At 45.8% G+C, this 25,951-nt stretch overlaps 2 protein-coding genes across 6 annotated transcripts; one reads left to right on the plus strand and one right to left on the minus strand.

The window, feature by feature from the left end:
• Window positions 1–44: 44 nt before the first annotated feature.
• Window positions 45–4,825, plus strand: MRPS16 (mitochondrial ribosomal protein S16). 3 transcript variants are annotated; one of them, XM_083625796.1, is made up of 4 exons: window positions 45–176; window positions 1,113–1,137; window positions 2,668–2,928; window positions 4,004–4,825. In XM_083625796.1, exons 2-4 carry the CDS (start codon window positions 1,125–1,127, stop codon window positions 4,126–4,128), a joined length of 399 nt encoding a protein of 132 aa, XP_083481922.1. In that variant the 5' UTR covers window positions 45–176; window positions 1,113–1,124; the 3' UTR covers window positions 4,129–4,825. The 3 variants fall into 3 exon arrangements, with proteins under 3 accessions (XP_083481922.1, XP_083481921.1, XP_083481920.1); XM_083625795.1 differs by having other exon boundaries at window positions 174–285; XM_083625794.1 differs by lacking the exons at window positions 45–176; window positions 1,113–1,137 and having other exon boundaries at window positions 2,637–2,928.
• Window positions 4,826–7,792: 2,967 nt separating this feature from the next.
• On the minus strand, window positions 7,793–25,581 carry LOC310768086 (putative oxidoreductase YteT). Of its 3 annotated transcripts, XM_083625797.1 has the most exons (15): window positions 25,503–25,567; window positions 23,689–23,838; window positions 22,192–22,302; window positions 21,228–21,312; window positions 19,834–19,907; window positions 18,274–18,333; window positions 16,060–16,167; window positions 14,705–14,761; window positions 13,099–13,229; window positions 12,446–12,500; window positions 11,709–11,801; window positions 10,780–10,914; window positions 9,009–9,110; window positions 8,543–8,707; window positions 7,793–8,061 (listed from the first exon to the last, which is right to left on the minus strand). In XM_083625797.1, the coding sequence occupies exons 2-15, from the start codon at window positions 23,782–23,784 to the stop codon at window positions 7,945–7,947; spliced, it is 1,389 nt and encodes a 462-aa protein (XP_083481923.1). In that variant the 5' UTR covers window positions 23,785–23,838; window positions 25,503–25,567; the 3' UTR covers window positions 7,793–7,944. The 3 variants fall into 3 exon arrangements, with proteins under 3 accessions (XP_083481923.1, XP_083481925.1, XP_083481924.1); XM_083625799.1 differs by lacking the exon at window positions 23,689–23,838 and having other exon boundaries at window positions 25,503–25,581; XM_083625798.1 differs by lacking the exon at window positions 16,060–16,167.
• Window positions 25,582–25,951: the final 370 nt, after the last annotated feature.

The raw sequence follows: 25,951 nt of genomic DNA on the forward strand, positions 1-25,951 counted from the left end.
AGCTCCCGTCGCCCTCTGGCGCATGCGCTTCGGCGTCTTTTTTTTTTTAATACACCGTGTTCTGATTGGTCGCCTCTCCCACGCTCGTTCCGCCGCTCGCACCTCCCATCCCATCCGGGCACGCATGCGCGGGGCCGACTCGGGCTCCTCACGTGGTTTCCGACCTCCAGGACCTTGTAAGTAGCATCTATGCGGTTGTCGCTTGGATGGGAATTGTGCTCGTGTGAGCGCACCGAGTTGCCTTGCGCGGGTTTGGTGAATGGCAGCTAAGGGCTCAGGCAGCAGGTACAGCTCGCCACGCGGGGCAGAAGCCGGCTGCTTCAATCAGCCCCTTTTCTCGGAACCATTACTCTATTTTAAGGGGAAGGAGCGTAGCTCAGTGGTTGAGCATCTGCTTTGCATCTGGAAGGTCCCAAGGTCGGGGGTGTCCGCTATGTGAGACCTTGCAGAGCCGCTGCGGATGGATGATAATTGTGTTAAATTCAGGGTCGCCGCCTGTCCTGCATAATACAGGATTGCCACGTATTTCAGTGTAAAATGCTCTCTCTCCCGCGCTCTCTCTCTGTGTGTGTGTCTCTCTCTCACACACACTCAGCCAAGTTAGGTATCCTCTCCAAATGCATGTGTTCAAAAGGGTGTGTGAAAGGTCATGTATTTAAGCTGTGGGTAGCCAAGCACAGACAGATATACAAATTCGTGAATGTGGGTGTGTGACAAATTTCAGAGGCAATAGATTGTAATAGATTGCTTTGAATTCACTTCAGCACCAGCTGGAAAAAAATAATAATTCCCCCCCCCCTTCCAACTGCTCTGCCCCATCCTGTCCTATATTTTGCCAGAACAAAGGTGGCAGTCGTAAATGGACTGGTGGGTCTGACTGTATAAAAGGAGCTTTCTACGTTTCCAGGTTAGGAATGGACCACAAGGATTCTGTGTTCTCATTCCCTGGGCCTAGCTTCTATTCCACATCCCCCTCATTCATTTTAGAATTGCAGAAATTATGTAGCCTGGTTCCTCATTCATAACTAAGCTGATGGCGCTTTTTTGTTTGTTTTAAAATGAGACTAAGTGTTGGGATCTGATTTGTTACCTCTGTTTCCCCTTCTCCACAGGAACCAGACATCATGGTTCAGCTGGGTAAGTGGGATTAATAATACTTTGTCCTTGTGTAGTGATGGAGCAACACTGGAACCAGTAAGAAAGCCCTGCTGGATCAGGCCAAAGACCTATCAGTTCTGGCATCCTGTTCACACAGCAGCCAACCAGGTGCCCTTTATAGGAAGATCACAGGAAGCCCCGAGCGCAACAGTGCTGTCCTTACTTGTGATTCCTAGAGGCCTACCACCTCCAGCTGTGGAGTTGCGTGACTTCCTCCATCTTTATTAACTTTCGGGAGGAGTTTGAAAACCTTCCCATTTACCCAGGCATTTGGTGGCTAAAGAATACTATTCTGGGCAGCCTCTAGATCACTGGGGAAAATAATGCTTTTAACTTTGATCAGTTTTAGGTGTTGTCAATTGTAATGGCTTTTAGAATGTGTTAACTCTGCTAGATTTGTTTTTTAAACTCTGCCTCTGTTTACCACCCTGGGCTCCTTGGGGACGGAGGGTCAGGTATAAATTCAGTAAATAGCAATAACAATAAATAATAACAAGATAGACATCGTGATTGGTAGCCTTCTCATCCAGAAATTTGCCGAATCCTCTTTTAAAGCCATCCAAGTGGACTGCTGTATGGTTTTTAAGGCATTGGAAGACTCTAAAAGCAGACACGTTTGAGATCTGGATGTCACAACTCTGTGGCTTGATATTAATGGACAAACTGGCAGCCCTTGTCCGAGACAGTCGAGCAGAGAAGCAAGCCACAACTCTTCAATCAACAGGGCATAGTTTTATTACGCGTGCAACATCGATAGAACCCGTTTATAGACCTCCCAAGAACACATGGTGATTTGTGGAATGGTACCATTGTTTAAGGAACGCGGGTAGCGCTGCGGTCTAAACCACTGAGCCTCTTGGGCCTGCCTATCAGAAGGTTGGCGGTTCAAATCCCCATGACAGGGTGAACTCCCGTTGCTCAGTCCCAGCTCCTGCCAACCTAGCAGTTCGAAAGCACGCCAAAAAGTGCAAGTAGATAAATAGGTACCACTCCGGTGGGAAGGTGAACGGCATTTCTGTGCACTGCTCTGGTTTCGGTGTTCTGTTGGGCCAGAAGCGGCTTAGTCATACTAGCCACATGACCTGGAAAAACTGTCTGCGACAAACGCCAGCTCCCTCAGCCTGTAAAGTGAGATGAGCATCGCAACCCCAGAGTCGTCTGTGACTGGACTTGGCTGTCAGGGGTCCTTTACCTTTACCTTTTTTTTACCATTGTTTAAAGACTGAAATGACTTAAAAATTAATTGTAACTAAACAGGTATTTGGTACTTCTGGGCGGGAGGCAGGGTTGTAAAAACAAAATTCAGCATTTATGAGTGATATATATTGCAGATGAAGAAAAGCACTATGGAGTTGGTGGTCATCAGTGCCTCCATTGGGAGTGAGTTCTACAGCTTAACTATGCTCTGTGTAATGAAGTATTTCCTTGAGCTTACTTAACCACTGGAGAGAAATCTTCAATAAATGCAGGGTTTCTGTTGACGTTGCCTTTGCATGGTCTCCCTTCCAGGGCACTGCCTCCTGAAGAAGTACTACAATGCGCATACCGTCATCCGCTTTGCTATGGGTGGCTGCGCCAACAGGCCTTACTTTCGGATCGTGGCCGCACAGAACAAGCGAGCCCGGGACGGGAAGCACTTGGAGCAGATTGGGTGCTACGACCCGCTTCCCAATGACCACAACGAGAGGATCGTTGGTGTGAATTTCGAGCGGCTGAAATACTGGATTGCCAATGGCGCCCACCTCACCAAGCCCGTCGAGAAACTTCTGGGTAATGCCACCCGGTTTCCTTCTTTGGGGGGGGGGGGAAATGTTGCTCCTATTTTGTTGTCGCTTTCTGCGTTCCCTTACTTAGATTGACATTTTGCTTGTTGAACAAAGTATTTATACAAAAATTAAATGTGGTTTATGCTATTAATGGTTTCCCCACCATGCCAAACTCCTGCATTATTATAACCTATCCCTATGGGGTTTTTTTGCTGAATAAAATTCTGTTTATTGTACAGTTATCCATTGAACCTAGGCAGTTCCTGATGATGATGATTCGTAAAATCATAGAGGGTATAAGGGGCCCCAGGGCTCCTCCAATTCAACTACCTTCAATACAGGAATTTTTTTTCTTAATCCTCCCATTTATTTTTAAGCTGAAAATTTGTCCGGGGGAACAAGTGGAACGGAAAGCACAGTGTGCTTCCTGATGTCACGGACAACCAGGCAATCAGTTCTTTCACAGCTTTGCGCTTAAGCCTAGGGTTGGGGAAGCTGTATCTTTTTGGATGCCCAACTCCCAGTGTCCCTAACTATTGGCTTGGGTCAGATGAGAGTTGTAGTCTTAACAGCAGCACGCACCCCTGACATATGACTGCGAAATAGTCAGTACATTTTCTGAAGGCGATGAACTTCAGATTTTGTGTGTCCTGACTCTCCCCACCGTGCTTTGCTTTAGACAGTTGACCTCGAGAGATAATGCAGGGAAGGAGAGCTTCAGAACCAGGGACCAAATGTGGCCCTCCAGCCCTCTATATCTGGCCCTCAGACTTCTGCCTAAGCAACATCCCCTCACTGCTCCTGCTTCACTCTCTCAGGTGTCTGGCTTGAACTCTGATAATGCCTCTTTGCTTAGCTTCCGGGATGGAGGATAGGGAAAGCAGCCTATTGTGCAAAGGTAATAACTACACAAATTGCCCCAGCTGCTTTTGCATCTGGCCTCACACACCATTTATACATGCCCCCTGGAAGGTTGACCGGAAGCGAACGTGACCCATCAGGCTGAGAGAGGTTCTTCCACCCTTGCCGTGAAGAGTATAGGCAGTAACAACAAAGTGCCCTTTCTTTCCCCCACCCAGGGCTTTCTGGATTCCTCCCCCTGCATCCGATGACCATCACAAACGCTGAAAGAGTGAGGAAAGCACAAGCCCAGCAGGCTGAGAGGGCTGCTCAGGAAGAAGCAAGTTCAGCTCGGAATGAATGAAGAGCAATGTGTGGGGCTCTCGCTACCAGCTCAGAAGGCAGTGCCAGGATGAAGGACCGCCTGTTGTGCAGGAGAAGCGAGCAGACACAGGCTCTGTCTCAGCTTGCAACATGATAGAGCCACAGCCTTCTTCAGGTTTGGTGACGTGTGACTCGCCAGATGCTCTTGGACCCTCCTCAACCCCTGCCAGAATGACCAGTGGGCAGGGATGATGGGAGCTGGAGCCCACTTCCACCAGGAGGGCTGCAGCTTCCCCACCCCATGGCCTAGCTCACAGCCTGACTCGACATAAGCGTTGTAACGCCTGCTAGGAAAGGTACTTCCAGCAACATGGGATGGGAGCCTTTGCAGGACTGCAACTCCCATGATCCCTGTCCACTGCCTTTGCTGCCAGTTGGGCATTTATCATCAGCCAACCATCCACAGGTTTCCTGCTCCCATCTTTAAAAATTCAGTTCATTCTCCATCCCTTGGCCAGATTTAACGCTTCTCTGGTGTCTGTACAGTCACTGCCTTGTGAGATACTTTATTGGGGGAAAGGCTTTCCTCCTGGACCACTTTGGCAGAGGAATGTTAATGGACTGATGGGAGGGAAGGGAAGTTTTCCATCTACGCACCTGCCTGCTGATCTACCTCCTCCCACTAAAAAGGTGCAGAATTCAGCTTTCTGGTAAATAAAAAAAAAATTAAGTTTCTAGGTCTTGGTATGTTGTATATATGAATGTCTGAGGATGCCTAAGCAGATGTGTGTCTGGCAAAACAACAAAATCATTTGCAGGGGTTAGTGGATGAGATTTGAGGGCCCTGGCCACCTCTTGGCCGTGACAGGCAGACTAAACAGTACTAAAGAATAATAGAATTATAGACTTGGAAGGGACCCTGAGGATCATCTAGTCCTGCAATGTATAAGCTGATGTCCCATATGGGGCTCAAACCTGCAACCTTGGCACTATCAGCACCATGATCTAAATAGTCTTGCTTTGTGGGTTTCCTCCTCAGTGGTAGAGCACATGCTCTTTTTCTTTTTGCATTTGGCAGATCCCAAAGGCAGATCAGTCTGCAAAACAGCTTTTATTATTTATTTCGTGAAATTTATACATAACTTGAATGATATTTTTTTTAAGACCTCAAAGCAGTTTGCAAAAAGATAGAACAAAATCAATAAAAATTTACAGCTTCGCTTTAAAACACAAAGGTTAAAATAGTAAAACAGTTTAACGTTACCTCAACTTTCTAAGCATCTGGGTAGGCAGGTCTAAACAAGAATATTTTTATCAGACGTTGAATAAAGTGAAGGCTCAATCTCAGAAGGCAGAGAGTCCCAAAGTGTAGGTGCTGCCATAATGAGCAACCGAATTCTTATAAATGCAGAGTCAGACCATTGGGCCCATTCTCTTTACACAAGTATTTCCCAAACTTGGGTCTCCAGCTGTTGTTGGGCTGCAACTCCCATCATCCCTAGCTAGCGGGACCAGTGGGCAGGGATGATGGGAGTTGTAGTCCAACTACATCTGGGGACCCAATGTTGAGAAATACTGCACACTGACTGGCAGCACCTCTGCAAGGTTCTCTCCCAGCCCTACTGGGAGATGCCAGGAATTTATAGCACCACAGAACTGTATAATTATACCTTCTGCATGCAAAGCAGATGTTCTGCTAGCAGCCAGCAAAGGAGGGGTAGAACACTCCGTTAGAACGTAAGAACTTTGCTGATGCAAATTGAAAGGGCCCATCTAGTCCAGGGTCCAGTTCAGTCTCCCCCTTCCCACCCCCCAAGAGGCCAGCTAGATGCCGACAAGGAGGGGATGAATGAAACCATTATCACACAATATTGCTTCCAGTGAAACTAGGTATTCGGACACATACTGCCTCCATTACTGGACCTCCAGGTATAGGGCAATATATAAATTAAATTAATAATTAATAACAGTATATAGCCAACGTGGCTACTAGCCACTAATTGCTTTATCCTTTGTAAATTTGTCTGAAGGGGAGGGGCTAAATTTGTCTGAAGGGAAGTTCAGTGGTAGAGAATCTGCTTTGCATACAGAATATTACCGTCAGTGATTTGTTAATCACCTTCTGAAGTGTCTCAATGTGATGTACATGAATGGCCATTCAAAACCAGAAAGTACATTTAAAACAAAACTCAAACCATACTTAAGACTGATACCTGTGGCAAAGACCCATTCACCCTGCTGGGAAAACCAGCCAGAACAAAAAGGTCTTTGTTTCAGAAAACGCGGATGTTAGGCACCTGTTGTAACTCAATGTGAGCACTACTCCAGATAATGGGTGGCTGTCGTGATAGAATAACAGTTCTATTGGGGCATTAAATTCAAGTAGGTAGCCGTGTTGATCTGACAGAGTAGAAATATATATATAGAGAGAGAGAGAATAGAATAGAATTAAAAAATTGTCCAGTAGCACCTTAGAGACCAACTAAGTTTGTTCTTGGTATGAGCTTTCGTGTGTATGAACACTTCTTCAGTTACACTGAAACAGAAGTCACCAGACCTTTATATAGTGAGAGGTTGGAGAGGGGTAGGTTTACCACACCTATCAGCCAATCACCCATTCCCACCATCCTTCTGAGTAATACCCCTCCCCACCCTCCCAGTATATATAAAGGTCTGGTGACTTCTGTTTCAGTGTATCTGAAGAAGTGTGCATGCACACGAAAGCTCATAACAAGAACAAACTTAGTTGGTCTCTAAGGTGCTACGGGAAGGAATTTTTCATTTTGTTTCGACTACGGCAGATCAACACGGCTACCTACCTGTAACTAAGAACAAACTTAGTTGGTCTCTAAGGCGCTACTGGACAATTTTTATATATATTTCTATTGGGGCATTAAAACATCCTTAATTAAAATATCTCGTTCTCTGGCATCTTCAGGTAGGAAGGGGAAACAGGCAGCTGTCTGAAACTCTGGAGGGGAGCTCCTCAAATACAAGACTGATCCATGGGTAAATTGTTTTATGAAGCGCCTTTCCTGTGAGGTGATTTGCAAACATACAGTAAAATCAACAAAAACAGGTTTTAAGAACAGTGCAAGCACTGGCTTGAAAACAATAGTAAAAGTAAAGGGACCATTAGGTCCAGTCGCGGATGACTCTGGGTTTCCGGCACTCATCTCGCTTTACTGGCCAAGGGAGCTGGTGTACAATTTCCGGGTCATGGGGCCAGCATGACTAAGCCGCTTCTGGCGAACCAGAGCAGCACACGGAAATGCCGTTTACCTTCCCGCCGGAGTGGTACCTATTTATCTACTTGCACTTCGTGCTTTCGAACTGCTAGGTTGGCAGGAGCAACTGCTAGGTTGGCAGGAGCATTGAAAACAATATGAAACACCTAAAACAGACCTTTTCACACAGCTGGGAAGAATGATAAATACCAAAACGTCCTGGAGTGTTTCCAAAAAGTGCAAAGAATTCACACTGCCATACCTCAACAGGGATGCTGTTCCTCAAAATATTGGAAGCCCCACTGAAAGCCCTCCCTCCCTGGTTACTGTTGGGGGCTTCTTAGGGACTTCCAGGGAGAGAAACTCCTGCAGAATCAAGAGTGGGGAGGGCGTGTCTTCCTTGAAAGCAAACTTAGAAAATTGAAATACGTTCCTGTAGTTCTTGTGCTATAAAGGAATGATAAGGATGCCCTTAAGATCTTTGGAATGCAAGCTGTTAACTGCTTCATTTTAAGTATGCAAGCAAGCTGCTCCCTACATCGTAAGTGATTCAGCTGCATAGAGTAGTGTTAATCATAAACCAGCATAGCAATTGACCATGAGATACAACATCACCTCCCCTATCTTTTTCACGGTTCTAGAAGCACAACCCGATTCTGTTTTCTGGATCTCTCTGCTTCAAATACAAGGAGATGAGAGTTTAAGGTGTCTTCTGGACCGGTTCGAATCAGAGATGGGTTATTCTCCTGTTTTTTTCAGAGAAAAACAAAAGATGTTTTATCAAGGCCTGAAGGTGAATAATAAACGCCTAGCATTTGTAGAGCCCTTCAGAGTGTTTGAATTCACATTTATTCTTGGGAATCCTTAAGGCGAGCCTATAAGGTAGGTCCTGTTATTAGGTGTGCCCATTGTACAGAAGATGGAACTGAGGCTGATAGAAGCCTTACCCAAGGCCAATTCAGAATGTTCCAATGTTCCATGTCTACAAATCTGCATTTGCGAGCAGGAAAATAAGTTCTCAGCAACACACACGAAGTCTCGAAAGCACTGCAGGCTGTGCCCTGTAGCTATCAGAAACCAGTGTACACACAGTACAGTCTTTATGACTCTGAAGATGGGTTTGAAAGCATATTGGGCAATCTCAGCAGCAGGGGTGGGGGGGTGCGACAATACAACTCCATACTTATTGGGGAATTAAAGCGAGGTGCATGTGCATAATAAACTCACCGCCACGGCTGAAATGAAACTCTCCATGAGGTAGTAGTCAGCACCACTATGAGCACTTAAGCACATTGGGACACAGGCTGCTTTATCTGGAGAAAAGCTGCTTTTCTTCCTTTCCAGGAAATCATAAATCTCCACTGGTCCTGAACCCTCGCAGGAAAGTTCTCCCTAAAAATAAAAAATGCAGGAAGGTAAAACTGTTTTATGAAGACCGCCAGTGTTTAATATGACCAGAGGTGAAACTGACTGAAGGATTTTAATTTTATTCAGACCCCACCTTTTCTCCAAAGATCTCAAGGTAATGGATGCACTCCCTCCCCCCACTCTCCAGTCTATCCTTACAACAACCCTGTGAGGTAGGTAAGGCTGAGAGACAGTGACTGGCCCAGGTACCTTGGGGATCAGATTGCAGAATTGGGAATTCCCTGTGGGTGCAATTTCATGCACAGAGCCCTGCAGTTAAGTTTACCTTTGTCCCATAGATGGTTGTTTTCCTCACGCCTAGTTTGTGTGTGAAGCCAACCATTGTGAAGGCAACAGTGGCTCCACCTTCAAACTCCATATTGACAACCTGAGGAGGGACAAGAAATAACAAGTGAAGACCGGTGTACAGAACATGGCAGGGAGCTGGAAGCAGGTTTCAATTTCCATTATTTAAACGGATGCTCCTAGCTCTCAAGACTGGTTTCAAAGCATGCCTTCTGTAAGCACCAACTTGGGCTGATGGAAGTTACAGTGGTACCTCGGGTTACATACGCTTCAGGTTACAGACTCCGCTAACCCAGAAATAGTACCCCAGGTTAAGAACTTTGCTTCAGGATGAGAACAGAAATTGTGCTCCAGTGGTGCGGAAGCAGCAGGAGGCCCCATTAGCTACAGTGGTGCTTCAGGTTAAGAACAGTTTCAGGTTAAGAATGGACCTCCGGAACAAATTAAGTACTTAACCCAAGGTACCACTGTATAGTCCAAAGTATCTGAGAACTGCGGGTTGGCAAATTTGGAATAGAAAGTGTGGATGCGTGTGTGATAGATTATACACATACACAAATATCTGAAACCTTGAAATCTTAAATCAGGGTTTCCCAAAGTTGGGTCTCCAGCTGTTTTGGACTACAATCCCCATCATTCTTGACCACCGGTCCTGCTAGCTAGGGATGATGGGAGTTGTAGTCCAGCAATGGCTGGAGAAACCCTGTTTTAAATTAGCAAACTAGAGCCGTAACAAAACTTCCCACCCCCAAAACTGACAATGAAAAATGTCACCATTCAGAAGTTTTATGTTGAGCATTGACATTTGGGTTTCAAATTCAAAAGCAAGGCCAACTTTCATTGGCTTGGAGTCGTTACTATTTTCACCAATCTGAAGGGACATTTCTGATTGGTTAAATGAAATGACATAAGGAACTGTCCCCTTGCTATTTCATGTCAGTTGTCAGGAGGCCATCAGAGGTGCATGTCAGATACTGCCATATAGCTGACTGCCCCTGCAGACTCACTAGGAGCCAGCTGCTCTTAAACTATCAACTCCCTGAGAGTTTATGTCAGACTGGACTTTGCCCTTGAACTCTGATTGTGCCTCTTGCTTTCCCAAACGGAAGACAGAGATGTATGTGTGTAGAAAACTGCACAAAGGTCAAATTTGCATTCTTTTGCCTCCTTTTTGCCACCCCGAACATTACCCAGGAGAGAATGCAGCCCTCAGCTTGAAAAAAGGTTCCCCAGTCCTGTACTATATTAAAGTCAAGCAATTCATACTTCTAGAAAATATTCACTGCAAAGGTGCAGAGGATAATTGGATGGTGGGGAGCATAGGCTATGAGATTAACCCCACCCAATGGAGTAGAATGTGGTCTAAACCTCCCTTTAAATCCGTATCAGCGGAAAGGAAAGAACTCACTCTAGAAAACTCACTTACAGATGGTACCTAACACCACAAAAACTAGCGCTAATACACCCAGGAACCTCACCAAAATGCTAGTGAACCTCACCAAAATCCACAGGCACATACCTCCACAATGTGGTGAGAATGCCCCAAAATCCAACTCTTCTGGACAGCAATCATATAAGAAATATGCAAAATAACTAAACAAGTTTTAGAAGTCAACCCAGAACTTGCCCTACTAAACATCTTCCAAGACAATAATGCTGCCATTTCTGTGACTTGTCAATTTGGTTAAGAAATAACCAGAGGAGGGCGGCTGGGGAGAAGAGGAAGGAAGGTTTAGTGCAAGGCTGCATACCTGGTGATTAACAACATCATTGTCACACTCGTAAACGCACCTTCCGTAGGGGCCGTGGCGCAAGGCGTCGGTCAGTGATTCTATATCGTACTCACCACTATGGCAGACCACAGAAACTGGCCACCCAAAGTATCCCTGGGATGAAGCAAAAGTAAGACTGTGTCAACAGCAGCTGCCCAGCAGGATCCAGCCCATCCTCAACAAGTTCGGATCTTAGGAACGCAAGAAGAACTCTGCTGGATCCAGAGTCTGAAGACTGGATCTCCCCAGCCAGCGCACTAACCGCTACACCACACTGCTGCAGCCCAACTAGCCCCACCGAGTTCTGTGGCCATTTACCATATACACCCAATATTGTGGGATTCTCTCCCAAGGGAAGTTAGACTGGCTCCCTCTTTCATGCCCTTCCACCAGAAGGCTGAGACCTTCCTGTTAAGAGAGGCCTTTGGAAACTAAGGTGCGGACAATGCTGATCTCTGGGCTGGTGACCGTGGGGAAAACTGTATTTTAGCTTCTGGTTCCAAATATGTCCTGATGTACTTTAATTATTGTGTTTAACTGGTTTCTTTTTATTACTTTGTATTTTAGAATGGTGTTTTTAAATGTCAAAAGCTACCTTGAAACCCAAGTTGGGAGAATGGCGAGTTAAATAAATACATTAAATTATATAGACATAGAAAAACAAGTGTGTGTGTGTGTGTGTGTGTGTGTGTGTGTGTGTGATTTTCTTGTTGCAAACTGAAATCATTTTCATAACTCTTTTTCTAAACTGCCAGGCACTTGCAAATTGATCAATGTACACCTCTACAGTCAGAAAAAAACAAAAAATAAAATTAAGTGATTTTTCCTTACTGAGTAACTTGTTAACCTGTGGTGGGGAATAAATAAATCAACCTATCTCCAAGGTAAGAACCTCTCCCAGTACCTACCCTCTCGGCCTGTGCCAGATAAATCTTCTTTGCTGAATACGGGCAGGTTTGTTCAACCGAACAGTCTAAACAGTGATCTGCAGCTCCTTCCGGCTAAGGGAAAGTTGGAGAGAAGTCATTGCTGAGAAACAAATGGCGCACTATAACTAATCCAGAATGTGGCTCCCAGTACGTTTCCAGACACAATCCAAAGTGTTGGTGCTGAACTTTAAAGCCTCGGCCCCGTATACCAGAAGGAGTGCCTCCACCCCCATCATCCAGCCCAGACACTGAGGTCCAACTCCGAGGGCCTTCTGGCGGTTCCCTCATTGTGAGAAATGAAGTTACAGGGAACCAGGCAGAGGGCCTTCTCGGTAGTGGTACCCGCCTTGTGGAATGCCCTCCCATCAGATGTCAAACAGATAAACAACTCTATGAATTTTAGAAGACACCTGAAGGCAGTCCTGTAAAGGGAAGTTTTTAATTGTTTGATGCTTTATTGTGTTTTTTGTTGGAAGCTGCCCAGAGTGGCTGGGGGCAACCCAGTCAGATGGACGGGGTATAAGAAATAAACTATTATTTCTATTAAATTCACAAACTGCATCTCAGAACATCATTGTTTCCACATTTTATTTCAGGGGCAAAGTTGAAAGCTGGCAGGACGCAGCTCAAATTCTGCACTCACCCAGTGTGGCAAAATGCACAAAAGACTCTTCCTTTAAAAACATAAAAAGTAATCATTAGAAAGTTTGACCAACCTTGTGCTCTTTCGTGAAATGAGACAGGTTGCCAAAAGATGACACTTTCAAACATCTGAAAGAAGAATCGGGGAGGGAAGGGGAAGAGGCATTTTGAGGTTTATTTATTTATAACAATATTTATAAAACACCAGCACATATTTTTTTTAAGTATCAAGACTTTGTACAAGAAAAACACAATAAAATCCAGACCAAAGGGCCAACGTGGAACAAGATCCATTCTCTTTAAAACACTTGCAACTTGAAACAAATGCATTTTTGGCATCTTTCAGGGTTGCAGGGGCCTGTCTGATTTCCACAAGAGCAACGTCCCAAACACACACACACACACACACACCCCTGCATATTTTACAGAAACTATTCCAATCATTTCCCCAGTATTACACCCATCAAAGATGATTTACACGGTTGAATTTATCTTAATGCTGCCAGCGTTTTCAGCTGTGCAGTTATTTTCCGTATACTCAATAAACGTTTGGCAATCTTCTTTAAACGTATATTCTTCTTGCTCTCTTATTCTATATGTTAAGCCTGCAAGTTGTGCATATTCTGTCAACTTAAGTTGCCAGTCTTCTTTAGTTGGGACCTCGCTCACTTTCCGCCTCTGCAAACAATAGCAGCCTCTTAAGAGAGAAGGGTTCTTCCTTGCGTACCTCCTGCTGCCCATCCAGTAATTGATGAGGTCGACATCGTGGCACGATTTAGCGAGCAGCGAAAAGGTGCTCTCGGCTTCGTTCCGCCAGTTTCCTCGTACAAAGGAGTGGGCAAAATGCCAGAATCCAACCTGGGTTGGGGGCGGGGTCAGGGAAAGAAAAACAGTCCGTGGTCAGTCTCAAGACAGGGAGCAAGTGCTGCTGGAACGGAAAGCATGAAGCGCTAAAATTCAGGTGGGGAACTTCCCTCCCCCCAAGCTGCTAGACCCTAACTCCCATTAGCTCCATCAGCCAGGGATGACAAGAGAGATATTAAAACCTTTTTAGTTTAAACAGACTTTTCCCCAAAGGTGGCCCAACTCTGTACCACGAATAATGCAAACTAATAATAATAATAATAATAATAATAATAATAATATGTATTAGACTTGTTAGTCACTTGTTAGAGGCCCCTGAGAGACTTGCAACTTACTTAAAAGCATAAGCAAATGATAACATTAACATGTTCATGCAATGCAATGCAAATCATAAACAAGTATAGGCACACGTAAACAAACACAGCCTTTCTGATTTTGTGTGTGTGTGTGTGTGTGTTTTAGGACATTCTTTTTTCTTTCTTTTTAAAAAATGTATACTGTCCAACAGACTTTTGTATTTGCACACAAATTTGTGCAAATAAATAAATGCGAGAAATTATTATGAGAGCTTGCCCCACCCGCTCAGAAACTTAGCTAAACACTTTTACAAGTAGGCTGGAATAGCTCGATAATGTATGATTTGTCTTTTATTGCACCATGCACACACATGGTCCTTGACCAAGAATTTGGGGACAGGTACACTGCCCAAAAGGATGACTGGTAGGGTGGAAAGCAGGGAGCCCAACAGTAGGTGGCGCTAGAGCCAGTGGCAGGTGGAGTCAATGGATTCCAGTTTCATCCCTATCCTCCTCTCTGCTGAGTCTTACAAGGGGCAATACTGAGACTAAGCAGGAGGAAGCTGACAAGCTGTGCCACTCCCCAGAACTGATATAATTACAAAGGCAGGCAGGCAGGTGGCTGAATAAGGGCAGCATGGGGCTAGTGGGGGAAGGGGAAAAGAGAAACAGGCAGGAGAAAACAGGGAGACATGCTATTACACCATGAGTGCAAGGAAGCGTGTTTCATAGGATTCAGTGTAACTTGGGCATGTAATACTGAAAACGAAGCCTTATGAAAAGTGCTTGAAGGAGCTGGGTATGTTTGGCGCGGAAAATAGGAGACTGAAAGGAGATATGATAGGCATCTTCAAATATCTGAAGGGCTGTCACATGGAAGATGGAGCAAGCTTGTTTCCTCCTGCTCTGGAGGGTAGGACTCGAACCCGGGGCTTCATGTTACAAGAAAGGAGATTCCAGCTAAACACCAGGAAGAACTTTCTGACAGGAAGAGCTGTTTGACAGTGGAACGGTCCCTCTTGACAGGTTGTGGACTCTCCTTCCTTGGAGGTTTTTTAAGCAGAGGCTGGAGGGCCCTCTGTCATGGATGCTTTAGCTGAGATGTCTGCATTGCAGGGGGTTGGACTAGATGACCCCATGAGGTCCCTTCCGACTCTTTGATTCTATACTTACAGGTTCCAGGTGCTGAATGTGGCAGATGTCTCCAATCAGTCCAGCGTCTAGGAGTTCCTAAACAAAAATACAGTGGTACCTTGGGTTAAGTATTTTCGTTCCGGAGGTCCGTTCTTAATCTGAAACTGTTCTTAACCTGAAGCACCACTTTAGCTAATGGGGCCTCCTGCTGCCACTGCACCGCTGGAGCATGATTTCTGTTCTTATCCTGAAGCAAAGTTCTTAACCTGAAGCACTATTTCTGGGTTAGCAGAGTCTGCAACCTGAAGCGTATGTAAACTGAAGCGTATGTAACCCGAGGTACCACTGTAAACAGATAGGGCAGAGAGTTGTCAGAGAAAAAGAAAACGGGAGCAGAAACCGAGGGTGTCTACTCGTTCACCCCCTGCCTGGAACAGAAACCAATCCAGCGAATGCAGTTGGTTTCCTCTGTTTATTTGAGGTTTGTGTTCGGTACAGGGTCAGGAGACAACTGCACCCAATGAGGAGGCTGGGCAAGAACTCACAGAGGAACCTCTCAGCCACCTTCCCCTATGAAAGAGGTGAATGTAATTAAGATCAAGCTTCTGAGTCACTGTTCAGTGCCTTTTGACCCTCATTAACCATCTCCTTAAAAAAGGAAAACTTTGTGCATGCCAGCAGAGGTGTAGAGTAGGGGTCTGAGAAGAGAACATGAAGGAGACATAGAAAATAGAATAGTGTGAAGGAAAGCATATTGTCAAGGGCATACAGGAGGATCCCTTCTGTGGGAGCCTGCTGAGTGAATTACCGCAGCGTTGAACTTTCTACCAGGAGAATAAAGGGCAGGCAAGCCACCTTTGACTCCTGTAAGAACTGCACTGTTTCCTTGCACTTAAAAGGACTGCACCCTCTCATGAATGAGAGAGAGGCTTAGTATTGAAGCCTTGCGTTAGACGGGTTGCCTGTTGGCTCATCTAAACGCTACCTCTGAGTTAAAAACTCCCGGTCCTCAGTCTCTGTGAGAAGTGGTTCCTTCAACACTGGGGTTGGAGGGGGGGGGACCCGCTGTGCGGCAGAAACAACCAGCACACCTTCCTTCAGGCCAGAGGGTTTGGCCCTTTATAGCTCTGAGGTTCTCTGCAAGGAGGTGGGGCCGCCTGATTTGCATGCAGAAGGTCCCAAGTGCAACTCCTGGCATCTCCAGCTAAAAGGAACAAGTATCAGGCAAAGAAAGAGGACTCCCCAAGTCCCTAATCCCCCACGCCTCCTTCTCTAGCTTCTCAGTGGCCATCTCTGTCACATCCAGTCCAGTCGACACTCACCAGTCGAGTTTGGAATTAAAAGGGATGATCTTTTTAAGAGTACATCCTCCCCTATCTGTCTAGCTGGCTTACCTTTATTTTCAAGGACACTGGGTGGTAGCGCAGGACGTGACAGACTGCGAGGATGACGTCGTTGGTTTTACAGGCCAGAACTATTTCTTTACAGTCCTCTAGTGTTACCTGATCGATCAAAAGGGGAAAAATTAAACAATCAGTTTCAGCCAAGGCAACACTGGTCACCTCACCTGGGGATAAGCCAACCTACTGCCCCCCCCCCCGGACTACAACTCTCAATATTCCTGGCAATGCCAGCTGGGGCTCTTGGGATCTGTAGTTCAAGAACATCCCAAGGCTACAGCTTCCCTGGCTTTGTTTCCATTGATAAAAGCCAGATCAGCCACTTACGCAGAGACACAGCAGGGAGACTCCTTTCTGGACGGTGCTTCCAGCATGGAGGAGCCTTTAGCCCAGGGGTGGGGAACCCAATGCACTCCAGGTATTACTGGACTACAACTCCCATCATCCATGATTACTGACCATGGCTGATGGGAGTTGTAGTTCAACATCTGGAGGCCACCACCTTGGCTACCCCCTGCTCTTACCTATTTTAAGAGCATAGGGCATTTCCTACCCCTCTAGGGCAGGGGTTAGGCCTTCCAGAGACGCTGTTGGGCTCCAAGTCCCACCAGCCCCAGCCAAGCACAGTCAATGGGTAAGGGATGATGGGAATTGTAGTCCAAAAACACCCCCAGGATGTGGACATATGGAAACAGTCAATGGAAGAAGATCAACAACCAGCTAGAGTCACACTTGAAGGCGTTTGGGTCTTCTCAGTAGCGGTTAGAATTTCACAAGTGAGCAGAATGAGCAGGAGGGCTTCCGAAGACAGCAAGGTCAGCTGACTGACCACGCGAGACCATTAAGCCCAGAGACTTACAAAAGAAATGCTCGACTGCTCACAAGGAATTCAGTCAGAGATTCTGGCCTGAGCAAAGAAATTATAGGTGACATGCACACTTTTTGGCTCAGCTGAGTGCACATTTTTCGATCTCAGCCAAGTGCTACAAAGGCAGAGGAAGTATGTCGAATAGTCAACAGGAAGCAGAAGAACAAACCAAGGAAGAATTCTTGGGAGCCCAGAAAACAGACCCAGGAAGGAAAGACCTCGCTTGGCATGCTCTGAGACAGCTTCTCCTTTCCACTGGAAAGCATGTCCTTATGGTTCAGCATGCAGCCATTATACCTCTGAGTTAACCCTGGACTTGCTACTGTGGCCTCAACAATTTCCTCCAGCAAGAGGTCCTGCCAGCACACAGCATTCGAAATTCTCTAGGGGAAATTTTGCGCCTGGCCTTCAGCCAAGTGAAGATGCACCTGGAGGTGCATGCCTAGGGATCCTTGGATCTCGACTATTTTCACACACTAGCATCACATATAACGAATTCTATCCGTTATATTTTACTTGAATTTCAGGAACCAAAAAGTCATATTGAAAAATACAACTTTCGAATTGTCTGGCCCCCAAAAGACAACTAGCTGTAACCCTGGTTTAAGGAGCCATTTAATGCCTAATATATACCGTATTTTTCGCCCTATAGGGCACACTTTTTCCCCTCCAAAAATGAAGGGGAAATGTGTGTGCGTCCTATGGGGCGAATGCAGGCTTCAGGAAGCTATCCACAAGCCTTGGGAGCTCCGTGGGAGTTCCCGTCGGGCTCCCAAGGCTTGCGGATAGCAGCCTCCAAACCTGACCTGGTTTGGAGGCTGGTGGTGGGGAAAGCAGCGCTTCTCCCCACCACCAGCCCCACAAGCTCGGGGGACAGCGGGGAGGCGGAGCACGCTTTCCCGCTGTTCCCCGACCTGGTTTGGAGGCTGGCGGTGGGGAGAAGCGCTGCTTTCCCCACCGCCAACCCCACAAGCTCGGGGGACAGCAGGGAGGCGGAGCGCCGCTTTCCCGCTGTTCCCTGACCTGGTTTGGAGGCTGGCGGTGGGAGCTGCCTGCATCCTGAAGCCTGGGGCGCGCTGAGCCACGCGCCCCGGGCTTCGGGAAGATATCCGCAAGCCTGGGGAGACCGGTGCGACTTCTCGTCGGGCCCCCTAGGCTTGCGGATAGCAGCCTGTTCTGGGGGCTGGGGTCGGGGGAAGCTCGGGCTTCCCCCGCCCCAGCCCTGCGCCTGGGGGGAAATAAAAAAAAATTTCTTTATTCCCCCCCCCAAAAAAAAACCGGTGCGCCCTATGGGGCGAAAAATACGGTATATGAGAGTTTCTAACACAGGCAACACTTACCGCCATGGGCTTCTCCAGCAAGATGTGGTATCCTTTGTGAGCAAAAGCCACTGCCGGCGCCTGGTGGGGAAGAGACCGCCACAAATTACCATCAAGCAGCTGACATTTCAATGCATCCTTAGTGTCTTGGGAAAGGATTTTTCTAAATACATAGTTCTCTTTTTTTTATATAGCAACTTAAAGGCAGACATCCTATTCAGTGGTCCCTCTCCTCTGGAACTGCAAAGACTCCATTTTGGCTGTGTTTGGATGGTGGTCTTCTGGCTTTCAGCAGAAGACGGAATTGCACAGCAACAATTGGCCAGTTCCTGTATCATTCACAATCAGTGGGGGCTGGCCCATCAGGTTGCATGAGGCAACCTCAGCCTGCCCCCACCTTCCTTCCTTCCTACTTACAGCTTAGCCCAGGTGTGGCACAGACCGCCAGCATCCTACTACACAGTCTCGGTGTTGCCCCTGTTAGAACTCAGCAGGGAGGAGGATGGGGACAAAACTACATTTCCTTGGCTCTGCCAGCCACTGGCTCTGGTGCCACCTGCTGGTGGGCTCCCTGCCTTCCACCCTACCTGTCTCCATGGGCACCAGCCACCGCTAAGCACAATCTCATAACCCCATCCCTTTCCTGAAGCAAGGTTTTGGGAAGTGGCAACTGGCTGGCCCTTGGATCACTCCAACAGCCTCCTCCTTCAGAACAGTTTTTAATGCATAAAACAAACTTTGAAAAAACCATACTAAAATGCATGGATAAGCACACATGGTGTTTCAGGGGGAAAGGGGTGTGTGTGACATGGCAAAGCGGATATTAGGGAAACTAGGCAGCATCCTTTTCTGTTCTGCCTTGCGCTCGTCACATGCAGCGCCGTTTCTATGCCTCTGCAGTTTGCTTTCTGCCAAAATGGATGCTATTCATCCTGCTGTCAGGAAACAACGTGGCTTAGGTAATTTGCAGAGTTAATTCATTGTGCACAATAAATTGCCGTCGAGTTACTCCACCCCACTCGTATAAACATAAAAGGAAATGGGGGAGGCGGAATGTAACCAATTTCACATCCTTTGCAGACCAAAAGCAACAGCAGTGAATACTGATTGTATTTCTTGACTTGGAAGGAACAAACTGACATTGGCAATTTCCTCTCTGCTTTCCATTCTCCAACATCCTTGGTGGCAGTAGCGTAGCATGGGTTGTCAGCACCCGGGGCAAGGCAAGTAATTTGTGCCCCCTAACCCGTGGATTTGCGCCCCCTAACCCGTGGATTTGCGCCCCCTAACCCCCAGATGTTGCGCCCGGTGCGGCCGGCCCCCCCCCTGCACCCCCACGCTACGCCACTGCTTGGTGGGCATTCCCATGGCTGTATGGGGGACACTGTTAGATTCAGAGGCTGTGTGTGCTCAAGCTAAACTCCTTCCTGTTTCAAAGTATATCCCTAAACTACTTCTACTTTTATTTCTCACGCAGGGCTAAGCTGAGCACTGCCACCAAAACTGTTTGCGCGCAAGCAGAGTCGAGATGACTCAGACTTGACTCAAAAGAAGCCTTGAGTGGGAGAAGGTTAGCAGTACCTTGTGAAGGCTGTCGGGCGTTGCTATGATAACAGCATCCGCAAACCTCTCTTTCTCAGCCGCTGCTGTCCAGTCTTAAAAGAATAAGATTGAACAGTGAAAGGATGAACCACAAGAGCAGAAAATTACACATATTATGCTGCTGGGTTCTCTTCCCCTCCATTTCCTGTTATTTAGCATAACCTTTAAATGATTATTAGGAAGAAAATTCTAAAAAATATTTATCTATCTTGGAATCGCCGTACCCACAAACAGGCATTTATCACAAATGTACATTCTCACATCTTGGGGGGGCGGGACCATAATGGGGTGTATACAACTAATTTCTACACAGACAAAACTCACTGAAATGAATCAACCTACCTTAGTTCAATGGGTCTACTCTGAGTAGCACTAGCATTGGATACAACTCAAGTGTGTGAAACAAAGCAAAATAAGATCTCAGCCAATGTTTCCAGAGGCAGGAGGAGAGAGAAAAAAACAAGCCCCGAAACAGTCAGAGAGATGTATTAATTTTTGTTCAGCCTCGCCTTCCTGACAGAGTTGTTGTGAGGATAAAACTGGCGGGGGGGGGGGGGCAGGGGAGAAATAGCAGTGTGCATGTTGCACTAAGCTCTTTGGAGATGGGGAGCATATTTACTGGATAAACTTCTAGCTTCTGTGCAATGTCACAGGGATGTAAGAAGGCACCGTTTTTCCATTCTGCCCTGAATGAAGTGCCGTTTCTGTTCCTCTGCAGTTCACCTCTGGCCAAAAACTACATTATTTGTCTCATGGTCCGCTGTGCCGAAATTGAGTTTACATTATTTCCATAAAGAATCATCCAAATTACATTGTCAATGGGTTATCCAGACCCCCCCCCTTTCAATGCAAAGAAAACACAAGGTATATTGAAATCAGCAGCAACAATTGGTATTTGCTGGGTTGGTTTACTTTTCCAGACATAGGACGAATAAGCAAACATTGGAAGAGAAGAAGAAGAGTTTGGATTTGATATCCTGCTTTATCACTACCCGAAGGAGTCTCAAAGTGGCTAACATTCTCCTTTCCCTTCCTCCCCCACAACAAACACTCTGTGAGGTGAGTGGGGCTGAGAGACTTCAAAGAAGTGTGACTAGCCCAAGGTCACCCAGCAGCTGCATGTGGAGGAGCGGAGACGCGAACCCGGTTCCCCAGATTACGAGTCTATCGCTCTTAACCACTACACCACACTAGCAATTGCCTCTTTCATTTTCACCAGAATTCTGACACCCAGAGGCTACATCCTGATAGTGGTCAATTTTCTCAATTCCCCCCCTCTCCACACCTACATGAATTATGCTGAAGACCACAGATGGGACCCTCTCTGTTTTGGAGCAAGGGCAGGGCAGAGATATAGAGTAATAATTGCATACCATCAAACACATTGTCCTCGTCAATGCCATGAGCTTCCTGAAGCCTCTTCCTCGCAAATGGATGTGGGTCTGCCACACCAATCACCTAACGAAGGGAGAAAGCTGTCAGCATCTCGCAAGCAGATAGCTGGACTATGGCGGTCCAATGCAGGCTATTTCAATACAGCTTAGTTCTCGAACGTTTTGGCTCCTGAACACCACAAACTCGGAAGCGAGTGTTCCTGTTTGCGAACAATTTTTGAAAGCCAAACATCCGACGGGGCTTCCGCGGCTTCAGAAGCCACGCTTTGGTTTCCAAACGTTTTGGAAGCCGAACAGATTCCGTTCAACTTCCGAGGTACGACTGTACCATGGAAAGCATAGTGGTCCATTTAGTTCAACATCCTATGCTCACAGCAGCCAATCAGATGCCCATGGGAAACCTGAGTGAAAGCAATACTCTCCGCACCTGTGAATAGGACTGGTTGATATATTGATATACAGTGGTACCTCGGGTTAAGTACTTAATTCGTTCCGGAGGTCCGTTCTTAAGCTGAAACTGTTCTTAACCTGAAGCACCACTTTCGCTAATAGGGCCTCCTGCTGCTGCCGGAGCACGATTTCTGTTCTCATCCTGAAGCAAAGTTCTTATCCTGAGGTACTATTTCTGGGTTAGCGGCGTCTGTAACCTGAAGCATATGTAACCTGAGGTACCACTGTATTGTCCAAAACCAGTTTAAAGTCCATATTGTGATAGGGGTTTCATAATTTTTGACCTGGCAAAATCATGAATTGCATGAATTGCAAATCATTGGTCTGTGTGTTTGTGCTATGCAAAAATCACAGTGCAGAAAAATGGGGCATTTGCTGGGGGGGGGGGATGAGTATCAAGTGTTTGGTTTGAAGTCCACTGCACCTGGAGGTATTTTGACATCAGTAGGAGGGTGTGTTCACAAGCCCCAGAAGTTCCCTGAGCTGCTCTTACCTTCATGCGTGCAGGAAACTGCTGAGCAAAAGAGGAATAATTCCTTCCCCGACTTCCAGCTCCAATCACGAGAACAGTGACTTGGCGAGACATCTCGGTGTTGCTTTCCATCTGCGTCAAGGAAAAAAAAACTTAGGACAAGCTTACAGCTGGGAAGTTCCTGCAAAGTTATGGCTTTATCTGGATTTGACTGCATCCCAGAATTTATTGCTGACAGCTTCAATGTACTTCCAGGGAATCGTCATCATATTATTCATAGCTTTCTTTTTATCTCCCCGCAATAAGCACGTCTCTGCTCTGCAACATTCTCCTTTTTAAATTGTGAGCCACAAGATGTCAAACATGCAAGGCCATTGTTTGTTTCTGCACCTCTGAAACATTTGTACTGTTATATGTAACGAAACGACCTATTTTTTAAAAGAAAGTAAGAAAATGAAAAGAACTTTTGAGAGAGAGAATTCAGGAAATGAAACTATCCACAAACCACAATTTACTTACCGTACACGTCTGCTTTGTTTGCATTTCCTGGCTTCTTTTGCTAATCTTGGCAGAGATTGAGGGAAATGTCAAGAGGTTGTGAAGCTTCAGGCCTTAATCATCAGCTTCTAAAATGTCCTACAATGTCTCTACAATTTCAAGCCTACTTCTCAGTCATAAGGTCTAGAAACTTGATATATATTTAAAAAGAAGAAGAGGAGGAGGAGGGTCTCACAAAGTAGAATTCTATACTCAATATCAAATTCCAAATTACTCTAAACTAAAGTAGTGATGTATGGAAGTGAGAGCTGAACCATAAAAAAGGCTGATGGCCGAAGAATTGATGCTTTTGAATTATGGTGCTGGAGGAGACTCTTGAGAGTCCCATGTACTGCAAGAAGATCAAACCTATCCATTCTGAAGGAAATCAGCCCTGAGTGCTCACTGGAAGGACAGATCATGAAGCTGAGGCTCCAATACCTTGGCCACCTCATGAGAAGAGAAGACTCCCTGGAAAAGACCCTGATGCTGGGAAAGATGGAGGGCACAAGGAGAAGGGGACGACAGAGGACGAGATGGTTGGATAGTGTTCTCGAAGCTACCAGCATGAGTTTGACTAAACTGCAGGAGGCAGTGGAAGACAGAAGTGCCTGGCATGCTCTGGTCCATGGGGTCACGAAGAGTCGGACACAACTAAACGACTAAACAACAACAACAAATCAATAAAAACATATTTTTTTATTTTTAGATTTAAAAGGGGCATGTATAGAGTCATGATGTAGAAATGAGTAGTCAACGCTTGCAGGAAGAAGCACAGAACGAGCTTGCAAGAGAGGTTAAAAATAATAAAAAATTGTTTTCTGCAGCTATGTTTGAAGCAAGAGAAAGAACAATCAAGCAGTAGGTCCTCTGCATGGAGAAGATGAAGAAATTCTATTGGGTGTCAGAGAGAAGGTAGAATTGTTCAACACCTATTCAGGGCCTGCTGAGCCGTGTTCAAGGATTACCAAAGGAACTCACATTTGGAATCTCAGAGCTTCCTCCTCTAACATTTGAGAATTCTTGGGGAACAGGTGAAGTCCCTGTGGGCTGGAAGCAGGAAGGTTTTGCTCCCATCTTCAAAAAGGCAACTACCAACTGGTCAGCTTGATGTAGATACCAGGAAAGGTCCTAGAACAGAATTAAACAGTTGGTCTGTGAGCACTTTGAAAAAGATGCTGTGATTACCAAGACCAACCATGGGTTTCTGAAAAACAAGTCATGGCAGACTAATCTTATTTCTTTTCTATTTTTTTTTTAGTTACAAGTTTGCTGGATCAGGGGAATGCTGTGGATGTAGTGTATCTTGATTTAAGTAGAGCTTCCTGGTAAAATGTAGGCTAGCTAGACAATATTAGTTAGGTGGATTTGAAACTGGCTGACTGACCAAACCCAAACAGTGCTCACCAATGGTTCCTCATCATCCCGAAAAAAAGTGAGAAATGGGGTGCCGCAGGGTTCTGTCCCGGGCCCGGTGTTGTTCAACATCTTTATAAATGACTTGGTTGAAGGAACTGGGCCGGGTGCTTGTCAAACTTGCAGATGACACCAAATTAGGAAATGTAGCTAATACATAAGACAGAGTCAAGATTCAAGGATTTAACAAAACCTTAGCAGATTGGAGACTAGGTCAAAACTATCAAAATGGATTCCAATAGGGACAAATACAGGATGGGGCACAGCACATATAAGAAAGTTCTAGGGGTCTTAGTAGACTACAAGCTTAACAAGAGTCAGGAGTGTGATGCAGCAACAAAAAAAAAGCTAACACTGTTCTAGGCTGGATCAACAGAAGTATAGTGTCCAGATCAATGGGAGTAACAGTTCTACTCTTATTCTGCCTTAGTCAGATCCTGTATCCAGTACTGGGCAACACAGTGTAAGAAGGATATTGACAAGCAGGAAAGTGTGCAAGGTAGAGCAACCAAGATGATCACGGGTCTGGAAACCAAGCCTTATGAGGAACAGTTGAGAGAGTTGGGTATGTTAGACTGGAGAAAAGAAGACCGAGAGGTGATATGAGAGCCATCTTCTATGCTTCTATGAATAAAATGTGTCCAATTTGTTTTTAAAACTGTTAGTTTGGGGTGGCATCCAACATTAGCCGGGCTCAGAGCAGACACATTGAAATTAATAAATAACCCATTAACTTCAACAAGTCTACTTTGAGTTGAATGTTGGCTACAACACTTTACCTGTATTTTAATAACTTTCGTATCCTTCTTTTTAATTTTATTTGTTCACACTTATTCAAAGATATACATAAATACATACTCATTACAAAGTATCTTTTTATGATATGCTGAAATAAAACCGCTCTTTTTTTAGATTAAGTAGCTAAGTCAGAAGGAGGAAAATACAAGAAAAGGAGAAATCTAAAGGAGGAGAAAGGAAGAGAGATGGAAAATAAATAAAAAGCTATTTTTTATGAACGTTTTATATTATTTTATGTAAACCGCTTACAGATGGTATTACTATTATTAGGCAAAATACAAATCCTGGTAAATAAGTATTTTAAATATTTAAGGCCCACCACCTTTAGGTCCTTGAAGGAAACGTGGGGTGTAAAAGCATTTAATACAGCTTAAAAATGCAAGCCTGCCACATCCCACATAGCGCTGGCTAAACAACAGTAAGAGGGAAGTATCTTAACCCTGAAACTAACGACGGGGAAGCTTTGCGGCGATGCTTTGAGACCATCGCCCTGGTTGTTTGTTTGTTTTAAAGTGATTTCCTCCCGCTAACAGCATCCCTTCGTGTTATCAGTTTTATAGTTTGCATTGGGAGAGACTCACCGGACAAAAGCAGAGGTTGTTCTGATCTGATCTGAACGCTGAGCACGATTAACTCCGTCCTTAGAACACTCAGCTGGGCAGGGAGCCACGCCCACTTCCAGATTCCCCATTCACGCGGCGCTCTACGAACTCAAGCCAATCAATGGGCGCGGATGACATCGCACGGGAGGAATTTTATTGACCGACAAGAAAAGTTGGGGCGGGGAAATGAGGATGCCAGCTGTTGATTGGTTCTGCGTTTAGACCGGTTAACTTTGGTCTCCAACCCCAATTAGTTAACAGTGAGGAATTATGGGGATTGTAGGCAAGAACATCTGGAGCTCACCAGGCTATCGCTGAGCTAAGGAGATGCCCACACAGTGCCTACTCAGAGGTAAGCATCATTGAGACCAGCGGAGCTTACTCACAGGTAAGTATGTGCAACATACTTGTGTAGATTGCAACCTCAG

Source organism: Podarcis filfolensis (assembly GCF_964270895.1).
Source record: "Podarcis filfolensis genome assembly, chromosome: 8".
NCBI classification, from domain to species: domain Eukaryota; kingdom Metazoa; phylum Chordata; class Lepidosauria; order Squamata; family Lacertidae; genus Podarcis; species Podarcis filfolensis.

What these genes read in the sequence shown, in the direction of transcription:
- LOC310768086 (XM_083625797.1), bottom strand. Translation starts at nt 23,784, where the DNA reads ATGGGAGCAAAACCTTCCTGCTTCCAGCCCACAGGGACTTCACCTGTT. An exon ending in AGTTTCCTGCACGCATGAAG is followed by an intron (nt 21,313 to 22,191) that starts GTAAGAGCAGCT and finishes TCCCTTCGTTAG; the next exon opens with GTGATTGGTGTGGCAGACCC. An exon ending in ATTTCACGAAAGAGCACAAG is followed by an intron (nt 11,802 to 12,445) that starts GTTGGTCAAACT and finishes ACTTTCCCTTAG; the next exon opens with CCGGAAGGAGCTGCAGATCA.
- MRPS16 (XM_083625794.1), top strand. Translation starts at nt 2,652, where the DNA reads ATGGTCTCCCTTCCAGGGCACTGCCTCCTGAAGAAGTACTACAATGCG. An exon ending in GCCCGTCGAGAAACTTCTGG is followed by an intron (nt 2,929 to 4,003) that starts GTAATGCCACCC and finishes TCCCCCACCCAG; the next exon opens with GGCTTTCTGGATTCCTCCCC.